General features: G+C 41.1%; 1 protein-coding gene across 2 annotated transcripts in view; it reads right to left on the minus strand.

Moving 5' to 3' along the window:
• PRKX (protein kinase X-linked) overlaps positions 1 to 9,539 on the minus strand; it is a 55,845-nt gene extending 46,306 nt beyond the window's left edge. For both annotated transcript variants that reach the window (XM_041472446.1, XM_041472448.1), the window contains exon 1: positions 9,094 to 9,539. In XM_041472446.1, the coding sequence (XP_041328380.1) occupies positions 9,094 to 9,277 (184 nt within the window). In that variant the 5' untranslated portion in view covers positions 9,278 to 9,539. The remainder of the gene's footprint in view (positions 1 to 9,093) is intronic.
• Positions 9,540 to 11,329: the final 1,790 nt, after the last annotated feature.

The raw sequence follows: 11,329 nt of genomic DNA on the forward strand, positions 1-11,329 counted from the left end.
GAAATGAAAAAAAAATTTAAAAAAAAAATTCTTTCTTCCCCCCACCCCCCCCAATATATCTTCATGTTTTTGAAAATATTTTGCTTTGCACCAACTGTTATGGTTTTTCTTCATATTCTTTCAAATTTCTTCCCAGTTACTTTTGTTTTTCCTTCCAATGGCTCTGTCTTGTAGGACACACTCTTTCTCACAGCTTCTTCCCAGCTGGCATTTGCAGCAGAAAAAAATCCAAACCAAAACAAACATTTAATCAAGAAAAACTTTCCATAAACAAATCCAAGGAACCACAGCTACTCACTGTAAAAATACTGGAAGAGATGCAGATGTAGAAAAGCTTTCAAGAAAAATAATTTGTATTAAGGTGCAATACTGGGAAAATGCTACAAATGTTTTATAAATTTATTATAACCCACATTCCACTGTTTCCAAATATATGAAAAAATGAACAATTTCTACAAATATGGGAATTAAACTGTGTTGGTTACTAAAAAAAGACGAAAAAAAATGTTGCTACTTCACCATAAATTCTAAATTCACCACTTCTGAGTGTGACAACTGGGTGGCTTAAATACAGACATACTGCCAAAGTTTTTAAAGGCCTTTGAAAGTCACAGAAGTCAGGGAGAATTTAATGGCCTCAGAACACAAACTCAACATAGTGACATGCAACCTGAAAAATTTTCACGAAAGAGGGGACAAGAATCCCAGATTAGAAACAGACTGACCACTATTGTCCTCATTGTTTGTTCTCCAGGGACAGACAACAAGTTACTCACTAATTTTCCTGAAAACAAACAAAAATTTTACAATGCATACTCTGAAGTTACTTTTGGCAGGCCACGCAAATTAAAACTGTACAGCCTATCATCTCCTGCACCCAAGAGCTGCAGGAAGCCACTCCAAGCCAGGAGGGAAGAGCTCTGAGGCTAGAAGTCTGTCATCAGTTTTGGGGCAGGTGGCACAAAGAGTCTGCTATTACAGCACCCAGAAGTTCAAGATGAACACAGTCAGCCACCAGCCCCTCCATTTTTATATCTGCCATACATACAGCTATTACAGTGCATCCTCATTAGCAGACCAGCAAAGTAAAAATCTTATACCCAGTTTAGCCTGTTTTTGGAAGAGTCTGTGGAGGGATAGTTCCCTTAACACCTACCTAAAGCATTTCAGAGTATTTAATTTACTGACAGGCGTAATACCTGAGAGGCATAAAAAGCACTACTAACTAGACATTTTGTTTCCATCCAGAGAGCACCCTGCACCTTCAACAATAATGGCAGTCATTACTATTAATATTTCAAATTGCTCTGAGTCACCATATTCCCCTAAACAAACATAGCAATACTTTAACAAATACCAAGAACACTCTGTAAGAAGCTACATTTTAGCAAAGAACAATTCCAAAACTCATAAAAAATATAGCATAATGGACAACTCAAACTGCCATTTTACAAGATTTTGGTAATCATCCCTTACCTCCCTGGAAAGAATCATGTAATGAAGAAACAAACAAACAAGATATCAACCAAACAGAAAACAAAACAAAAAAATCCCACACCTTGGCACCTTAACTTGATTTCCTCCTGTATTAGACAATGTCAGAGGTTCTATAATCACATTTTCCAAGCAAAATAATTTACTGCATTTTAGATTTAATGCTTTTAAAAATATGGCTTAGACAACATCAAGACTACATACAAAAAACAAGACTAAGTCACAGGTTACAACTGCTGATAACTGTTTATAATATATAGCTCTTCTGCTTTGAGTTCCCTTTCTCCGGCACTCCAATAAATATGAAATATAAATACTTACACCTGAATATATAAATTGCATATTTTAATCAAATTAACAAATAATAGGTACATGATTTTTCATGCAAAATTAGCTCAGAAGCAATCCTTTAAGGAAGTAAAAAATATACCTACTGAAAAATTGAATAAAAAACCCACTCCTGCATACTCTAGGTACTGTACGAATAGTTTCTAGAAATCAAGATCTGGTGTGATAGCCATTAAGAAGCCCAAATATGCTGACAGGAAAAGAGCAGAATAATTACATATTCTCACTCTTCCTCTATCAAGATGCAGGATAATAAAACTTAATTTATGCGTTTGTGTAAACTTAAATATAGACACATATTTACATATATAATGTATATATGTAAATATCCAATATAGAAATCTGTAGGTGATACTCAAACCAAATATCCAGGAAAGAAACAAGAGCAAAAATTTCACATAAAAATTAGTCTCTTGATATATAGACAAGATAGCTGGCTGGCATAAGCGCTATGAAACACTCTCCCTAACGAATAAAGAGTCACAAGAGTAGCAAATCAGATACTTTGGGAATGGTTCCAATGACCAGATCAACCTAACAGACAAGTCTCACATTCCATTCTCTCATCACCATCAGTAGCATACAGAAATAAGTTGTACCATGCAGTTCAGTGACATGAAAAGGATGTTTCCTTCACTTATATTTAATGTGCCTTAGTTATCAATAAATAAATAAAACACAACACACGACTTGTCTGATTTGAAATGTATCAAAGCGGACCAACTGATTGCCTGAAGAAAAAAGACAACACATTTACACACAGAAGTTACGACCAATCAATTACAGACCAGCTAGCAACTGCTCCAAGCTGGGATGTGAGTGAAGAAACTGGCCAGAAGAAAAAGAGCAGCCAAGTGGAAAGTTTTCATGACCAAATTCTACAGATCTGCTCCAGTATTAAAAATAAGAATTAAAAAAATCTGTATTTCATACAAGAAACTGAACCAGTGCTCTAATGTGAAGTGCAAACAGCACAGTTCATAAACTGAATATTATTAGCAAAGAATGTTGTATCATATATTTCTCCCTTCTTTATTTTTTAAAAAAAGAAATCAACACTTGTTCAGTCAAGTGAAAGACAGTCTTTCTATGGGAGAGCAGAAATAGTCTAATTTTGAGAATTGTTCTACCCTAAATATCCCAGGCGCACACTAAAACACAATACTCAGCAAAATTTTACGTACCAGTTTGAAGCTGCTAAAAAACCCTCTAAAATATTGCAGAGTTAAAAGAATGATTTCCCAGGTAAACAAAACACATCAAATTACTCCTGAGCAGTACAAGCTAATACTGAAAATGTTTTACACTGCTAAGAGTTAACAGGAGGGGAATTACACTGAGCTAAATAATTTGGTTAAAAACAGCTTATGCCCAGACAAGACCTTGGAAGGTAAAAACAGGTTCCTATCTTTACTTTACAAAAAATCACTCTTCATTGCTGTATGCACCTCTATGTCTCTCATAATAAACAAAATGGTATATAAATTTCACCACACTTGTCTTTTTTTTTCTAGTTACACTATCACCCTTAAAAGTAGACCAAACCAGGACTAAATACACTTTGGGAAGGGATTTGTTTCACTAAGTTTTCATTACAAAACATCAACACAGTCACCTCCAAAAGGCTGCTGTCCTCTACAAACAGTCCAGACATGCATGCTCAAGAAACTAAACATAGAAAAAACTGAGTCAAGCCCTAAGAGCCTACATGCTTTCAACCCCTAGCACTTTAAAGTTTCTTTTTCTTACCACTGAAAAAGGGAAAAGAAAAAAAAAAAAAAAAAGCTAAAATCTCAATTTCTCTGCAGATTTCTTATCTTCTTCAGTTTGGGCTAAGAAAATGCTTAACAAAGAAATTTTTCCGAAGTATTTTCACCTGGTACATCAGGGTTTTTTAAAGTGTAAACTTGGCAGAGGAAAGTATGGTGTTAGGTGCTTTTGATTTTGCGGGTAAGTTTTGCTTGCTTCTTATTTCCGAAATATTAATACTAGTCAGGTTCCAGATTATTTGATTATTTGCATTGCAAAAAGCACTTCTGGGCATCTCTGGGCTATTTATAGGACTTTACAAATTACTTATCTTTAAGAAGCATATTTGAGTGTCGAAGCCTACTCTATAACACACTGTCAGATTCAAAACATCAGAAAAAGAATACTGAATTTCTTTCTGCAATCAATTAAATATCTAAACTAGATTCAGACAAAAGAAACAGGTGACAGGCAAACACTAACAATTTACCTCAAGACTGACTTAAACACTGAAGACAGAAAAGCAGAAATGTGAACTTTCAATTTTCACATGTTCAGACTTCTTCCATACACTCTCACTTTTCTGACCTCTCTGAAAGATAAAAGAGAACACTTGTTTCAATCCATTTTTTTCCAATCCTAAAGAGAACAAGAAACTTATGGGAAAGAACCTGTTGCTGCCTAATCTACAATAAACATTATGGTACTGGAATTCACCTCAGCAGTGGATAACAGGAAAAGCAAGGGAAGAAAGCTGAGCCACACACCTGCTCATTTCTCTCTCCAACAGCAGCTATAATAATAATGATTTATTTTGGGACAAGTGTCATTTTGTGGGAGGGAAAAATGAAGTAAGAAATACAGAGAGTGAAAACAAAATCCAAGTCATTTAGCTTTATGACTAAAGCCTCAAAGATGTACAAACGTAATGGTGAATTCAGGTCACCATTACAGTCACAACATTCAGACCATGTTTTCTTTCAAAACTTGTGGTATTCAAGAACATTGCCAAGTAAAATCATGGATTATTATTTATCATCTCAGTATCAAGAAAATGTGACAAAACAGGGAAAAAATGCTCATACATCCCTTAGAAAATTTAAAATAGGTGACAACCTTGGTAGTGAAACCAAAAATAACACTTGGTAAGAAAGTGAACTAATTTAAGCCTCCAAGAGAAGGAAAAAAAGCCACCAGCATTCTTTTCATGTAAAGACCTTAGCTACTCTGGGGCACAAAAAACTTAGACAATTCCCTGGCATTAGACTACAGCTGTGTGCCTACTGTCATGCTGATACAATGCCACTTGAAATATATTTGGCTAGCATATTTTGTGTGTGAACATAGAGAAATTAAGTATTTGAAAATATGTAGCACCTCATTTTTCCCATGAACTTTTTTAAATTTTCCCATGTGCATAAAAATGAAAATACTGGTATGCCCAATTTTTTATTCTGCATTTGTTTAGTGCAAAGCACTTCATGGGAACAGTAGTTTAAAAGAATCTTTTTGCATAAAAATACTTCAATCAATTGAACAGATTCACAACTCCAAATTTACATTTACATAGTCTGCTATGGAATTTACTGCACTTGAAAAATGGGTAAGAAACAGATCTCAAAGGACAGAGGCAAGAAAAAAATTGTCATCTTTCTCCTCCTGGTGTTCTCTTCCTTCTCCCTTTCCCATCACCATGCATTTCAACTGAGAATGTAACACTTTTCCCACCTTTACATACCCAAAAGTGAAAAAGTACTTTCTGATTTTCCTGCATTACTTATTCTAGTTTACCTGAATTACTTTTTCATTACGGCATAATTAAAAATTTAGCATCTCTGTTTCAAGATACGTGTCAGGTGTCCAACTGCAGGCACTCCGGCTACTGGAACAGGAAGTTTGCCCACATTAAATGCCCATTACAACGAAGGATGATTCAGAAACTATGCCACTAGTGTTCAGTCTCCCTCTTCCACTGATGAGACTTACAAGTTTGAAATAGGTGCAGAAAAGCACAGGCCACGAACTTTGAATGAACATGGTGGTCAAAGCATATAAATTTTTTGTTTCTGTACAGCACAGAACTAAATCTTTAAGTACATAAGTTCACTGAGATTCACACAGTATTTCAGCCTGGCCTGAACAGCAGTTTCTGAGTATGCTGAGCAAACATTTGTATTTCAACCTCCTTTGAAAGGAAAATTAATTCAAAACAAGATGAGGACAGCCAGGCACCTCCAACGGCTCCAGAGCAAGAGCGTTCAACTTTCATACAAGGAGACTAGTTAAAAAACCCATACACTTCAAAGGTTCAAAGCCACATGCTCAACCCCTCAGGAAGTACCTTCAAAGAAATATTTTTCCTGTTTAACTTCTCTTAGTGCCAGAAACCAGTATGTGCCCCAATCCTGTGTCCTCCCCAAAGCCTTAACTTCACTTTATCAACTAAATATTAAAGCACTTCCCTCCAAAGCAAACCTGTACTCCAGACTCTGCTCCAATTGCCTTTTAACAAAGAGCCCACAAACACCCAAACAAAGGTTGGGTCCTGGGATGTTTGGGGGAGACAAATGTCCTCTGAGTCATTACACTCAATTGTACTTCCCTTTTGCTCTTCCCACCTTTACATGAAGTTCTTTGCTAAACCAGGCACAGCATCCCAAGAGAAATCACAGAAAACACAGATCACAGAAAATCCAGCCTGCATTATGGTGGTCAGGTTAACAGAGAGATTTTAATCCTCTGAAACTATGAAGGATACTTCAAACAGTAGTTGCTATATTCAAAGCAGGTATTGCGTTCAACTTTTTTTTTACATGGATTCTATTCCCTCCTTAGAGAGAAGCTGCATAAAGTCATGGATGACGACCATCTCACAGACACCAACACAGCTCTGTTACCTTAAATATTAATCATAAACAGCTGCAACAGCATGGAACTCACCTCCCTATTTTGACTTTCAACTTTCTCAAGTTGATAGTTTCCAACGCCATAACTACTTCTAAGCCTGGGTATATCTATAAGCAATGATTCTAGTAAAGGAGATACCAGAACTTCCTGTTATGTAATTTTTGGGTATTTCCCCTCCCATCCCCAAACATCTCCAATTATCTTAGACAGAGCATACAGCTTTCAAGAACATCAGCAGAAAGAAAATGGTTATCCTTATCAGAGCAGTCAAACTGCAGACTAGTCTAAATTGCTGTAGTGAAACTGATGACATTAATGCCATCTGTTTGTGCAGGGAGATCAAAATGGAGGATAAGGTAATACTGACTTAAAAGACTGCTAAAAAGAACAGTAGATATACTCTTTCAGTACACGTGATATAAACCTACAGTGTACTTAACTAACTGAATTAAAAAAGGTCTAAGCCAAGCAAAAAAGTTTCTCAAGCTAAAATACAAATCTACTCTACTCTACCCTGCAGTATTTTGCACTGATTTAACTTGCAGCCCATTTAAATCAGGTTTAATGCTTCATGTTAGCAGGTGCACACAGAGCTGCCCAACCTCAGGCAGACTTAAATGTGACTCAGATCCCCGACTAATGCACTACAGAAGCATTAGTGGGGCACTGCATCTTTTATAAACTTGGCCACCCAGAGCAGGTATTCACGTGTTCAGTTTCAGTATCACTTTGAGGCTGCAACATTGCTTCCTAGTCAGGAGCAAGATGCACAGGGGTATGTCGTAAGTTCTTTTTTCAACCAACTTAAAATAAGCCAGCTCAGTTTCTTTGACAAGGTAAGGCCTTATATATTTATCTGTGCACACTTTTACATCTTTCCAGTCGTATCTTTTTTATCTTTATCTTCCCTATTAAATGCCTAACGACACAGTTCAACAGAGATGCAGAGAATGGTCATATTTTGAGACAGAGTTATCTGAGAAAAAAAGAAAAAAAAAATCAAGCTGGGGAAGACAGAGAATAAAGGGAGACTATGTATTCTGTCAGTGCCTTGACAGGCAGCTACCTGCTCCTTTTGCCTTTTATTTCTTTCTCTAAAATAAAGTCAACAGGCAGTGCCTCACTTTTTTTAAGTCTCTCTTTAAATCCTGTGGAATCACAATTTTCCCCTTACTTAGCCTCTAAAGAGCATCTTAATGAACTCTCTCAAAGGTATACTGCTTAATACTTAAGGTTGACACCAGGATTATTTCCACATTTCTTCACTGGCCGCAGGAATATTTCCATGACTACTCTGTCTTCGTTAGAAATTACTATTTTTCTGCAATCTGTGTTTCACCCGAAGTCTTAATCCTCAGTGATGACTACTGTATCCACATGGTCATGATGTAATGAAGAAAAGCAAGCACTTCTGGAGGGAAAAAAAACATTACAAACCTTTCAAGCAGTCTCTTAATAATCTCAAATAATTTATCAGTAAAACGTCTGCCTACATTTCAAATTGGAACATTATCTCAAAACACAACACGCTTTGAGAGAAGATAATGCATTCTTCACTGACAACAATACTCCTGGGCCTTTCCAATTCCATGCTCAAAGCCATTAACTTCACTAAGAAAGGGTTTATATCACACCTTTTTGGCTGAAGAGAGCTTAGGGGAAATTAAGACTTACAATACACTATTTACTGGAACAAATCTATCCAAAATAATTTCAAAGTCCGGTAATGAAAAAGTGAATAAAACTTTCATGTACTTGAACATACAAGCTTTCAAAACAGATGCAAAAACATATGCAACTGTCAGTATGTGTGTTCAAATGCAATGCAGAGATACAGCACACATGAACACTATGAACATCACGGATGTCTGAAATGCCTATTTACTAGACACATGCATTTACTCTGCAATGCCACCAATTACAGGCAGTTTTAGTAAGCGTGGTACTTGTGAGATGAGACCTTACCTTCTACCAAAATTCTGCACACGCAAAGCATCTTTGCATCAATATTCAGGGCAACAGCGTGTCGGGGGTTTGACATACACTCAGTTGCATTCGGTTAACCTGTTTGATCTCTTTCCCGGCCCGACAGCTAATTTAAATGATGACTTTTTTATCATGATGCAGGTAAATGAAGTTAAACCAGATAAACCGGGCTTTATACTAAAAGGTCTTTTAGCTTCAGCAGTGACACTACCCATCCCAGAGACAAGCCAAACCTAGGGCTAGGTGCAGGATTGCTCTGCTGCAGATGCCGCAGCCGGAGCCGGTGACACGGCAGCACCGGGGCCCTACAATGCCCACAGCCTCCCGCAGCGCGGCTCCCGAACTGCGCGGAGGCTGCGGCGCGTCCCCGTCAGCCGCCCACAGGCACCTAGAGCCACCGCAGGCACCCCAGCTGCCCTCACACCGACCAGCGGTGGCGCGGCGGGACAAACGGGAGCAGAGCGGGGAGGGGGAGGCGGAGAGAAAAGAACACAAAAAAGAGGGCGCTGGGGAAGGGGGCAGCCAGCTGTTCGGGCACCTCCTCTCGCCGGGCACGGTCGCAGACAGGCACCTTGGCAGCTCCTTTGTTCCCCTCATCCCCGCACTCACCCACGGTGGCCAGGGTCTCCAGGTCCTCCAGCTTGTAGGCAGCGGGCTCGAACGCGGCGGGCGAGCCGGGACCGGCGGGGCTGGGGGCCGGCACGGCGGGCTGAGGCGCGGCCACTCCCGCCGCCGCCGCCTCGCCGCCGCTTTTCGCCCCCATCTTGGCCTTGGCAGCGCTGAAGGCGTCCATGGGGCCGAGCGGGCGCCCCGCGGCCGCTCAGCGCATGGAGAAGGGCAAAAGGAAGAGGGAGGAGAGGGAGCGGCGGGGACGCAAAGTTTCAGTCTTCAGCAGGCGGGGTGGCTGCTCCCCAGGGCTGGAGCCCGCTGCCGCGTCTGAGGGGGCGCGCAGCCTTTCAGCATCGCGGCCACAAGCGCCGTGCCGCCCGCCGGTGCCCGCAGCAGGCAAGGACCGCCGCGCAGACAATGGCGAGGGTGCGCCCAGCCGCGCCACACGCGGGGCGGAGGGCGGGGTTTGCCGCTGCCGCTGCGGCACCGTCCCGCTGAGGGCTGGCGGGGCGGGGCGGGGCCGGGGGAAGCGCGGCCCCGCCGCACAGCGGGAGCGCGGCTCTCGCCCCTCGCCGCGGGCACGGCCCGGAACCGTGTGACAGCCGCGGTGCTCTGTGCTTGTCCTTCCCCACCCTGCGTCCCGCCCGAGGGGCAGCGAGGCTCGGCGGCGGGAAACGGGGTGGAGGGAAGTGTCGGCGGCTGCCGCGCCTGCCCCGCGCTCTCTCAGTGTTGTAGGGACACCTGGAGCGGTCCCGTCCGCTCCCCGCAGAAAGTTAAAAATGAGCGGTGGAGCTCTTGCGAAGCGGCAGCCGGGGCCCCCTCGGCTGCACAGGAACAGCCCTGGGAGGAGCTGGTCTTTCCCCAGACGTGGGAGCGCGTTCGAGTGGCTCCCCCCGCACGTCCCAAAGGGGTTGTCACGCCTTATTTTCCTCCCCGTTTCCAAGCAGGTGTGGATTCCGCACCGGTCACAGCCCGTCCGCGTCCCCTGCTGCAGCCTGCAGGGTGTTCGTGTGGCAGGGGATGGCTGGGGGTAGTGCTGGGCTGCGCTCGGCCGAGGCGAGCAGACACCCGCCTCATGCAGCAGCAGCAGTGGAGTGCCGAATATAGCTCCTTCCAGAGCTGCCAAGAAGCTGTTGACGATTATGCTGAAAGACAAGGCAAATTGGTATGTGAATCAAGTCACTGTAAAGCGTTCACATCAAAACTGGGAAGGAAATCCTAATTTTTTCCATGCCTTGTTCTGGCCCAGTTTTACCCTTTTCACAACTACTACCCTATGCTCCCGTGAGCTGAATATCTGCAAAGCTGATGTGTAAATCAAGTCACACGGGTGACATTTGGCATCTCCTTTTTATTAAATGTGACATTGTGAGAATTTAAGGCTTATTAGTTTCTGTGTGGAGTAAGTTCAATAATAATGAGAAATTATTATGTGTATTAAAAAAAGAGAGTACAAATATATAAATTATGTATAAGACTTACAAATATATGTACATTTATCCTGAATTTTAATGTATCCTTGAAGTCAAATTAATAGTTGTAATATCAGAGGATATCAAATGCATTTTTATCTTTTAGCTTGCTGACATGAAGGGTTATGACTAATTCAGAAAATCATTAGGTCATCTCTGCTTCCTGTCAGCCTTTGAAAAGTCACTGGTCAAGGAGGATGACATCACTTTTGCTCCAGAATTTCAGATTTCATTTGTTAACTCTTTGGAATGCAAGTTATGCCCTTCTATTTTGCTTTACTACTTTACTGCTTTACTTTCCTTTCTGCTTCTTTACTGCAAGGTTGACTGAGCATTAGAGCAGGTCACCCAGAGAGGTTGTGGAATCTCCCTCACTGGAGATATTCAGAAACCATCTGGATGCAATGCAGTGCCATGTGCTCTGGGATGACCCTGCTAGAGTAGGGAGGCTGAACCAGATGACCCACTGTGGTCCTTTCCCACCTTACCCAGTCTGTGACTATGTTCTGTACATTCTATATCAGATTTACCATGGTTTAGGCCTTGAATTATATATTTTGAAGATTGCTTGAACTGCAAATTGTAAATGTTCTGGCAAGCTGTAAATCTAATTTCTGTTTGGTCAAAAGGTAAGCAAGCCAACAAAGCTCTTTTAACAATAACTGAAAATTTTGTTTAAGATAGCAGTTTGAAAAATACACATCAAAACATTGAAAAAAATCTTAGTGTGTCTAAAAATCTAACTTTGTTTCTCTAGCCAAATA

Source organism: Pyrgilauda ruficollis, unplaced genomic scaffold (assembly GCF_017590135.1).
Source record: "Pyrgilauda ruficollis isolate IOZ18807 unplaced genomic scaffold, ASM1759013v1 scaffold29, whole genome shotgun sequence".
In the NCBI taxonomy this organism is placed as follows: domain Eukaryota; kingdom Metazoa; phylum Chordata; class Aves; order Passeriformes; family Passeridae; genus Pyrgilauda; species Pyrgilauda ruficollis.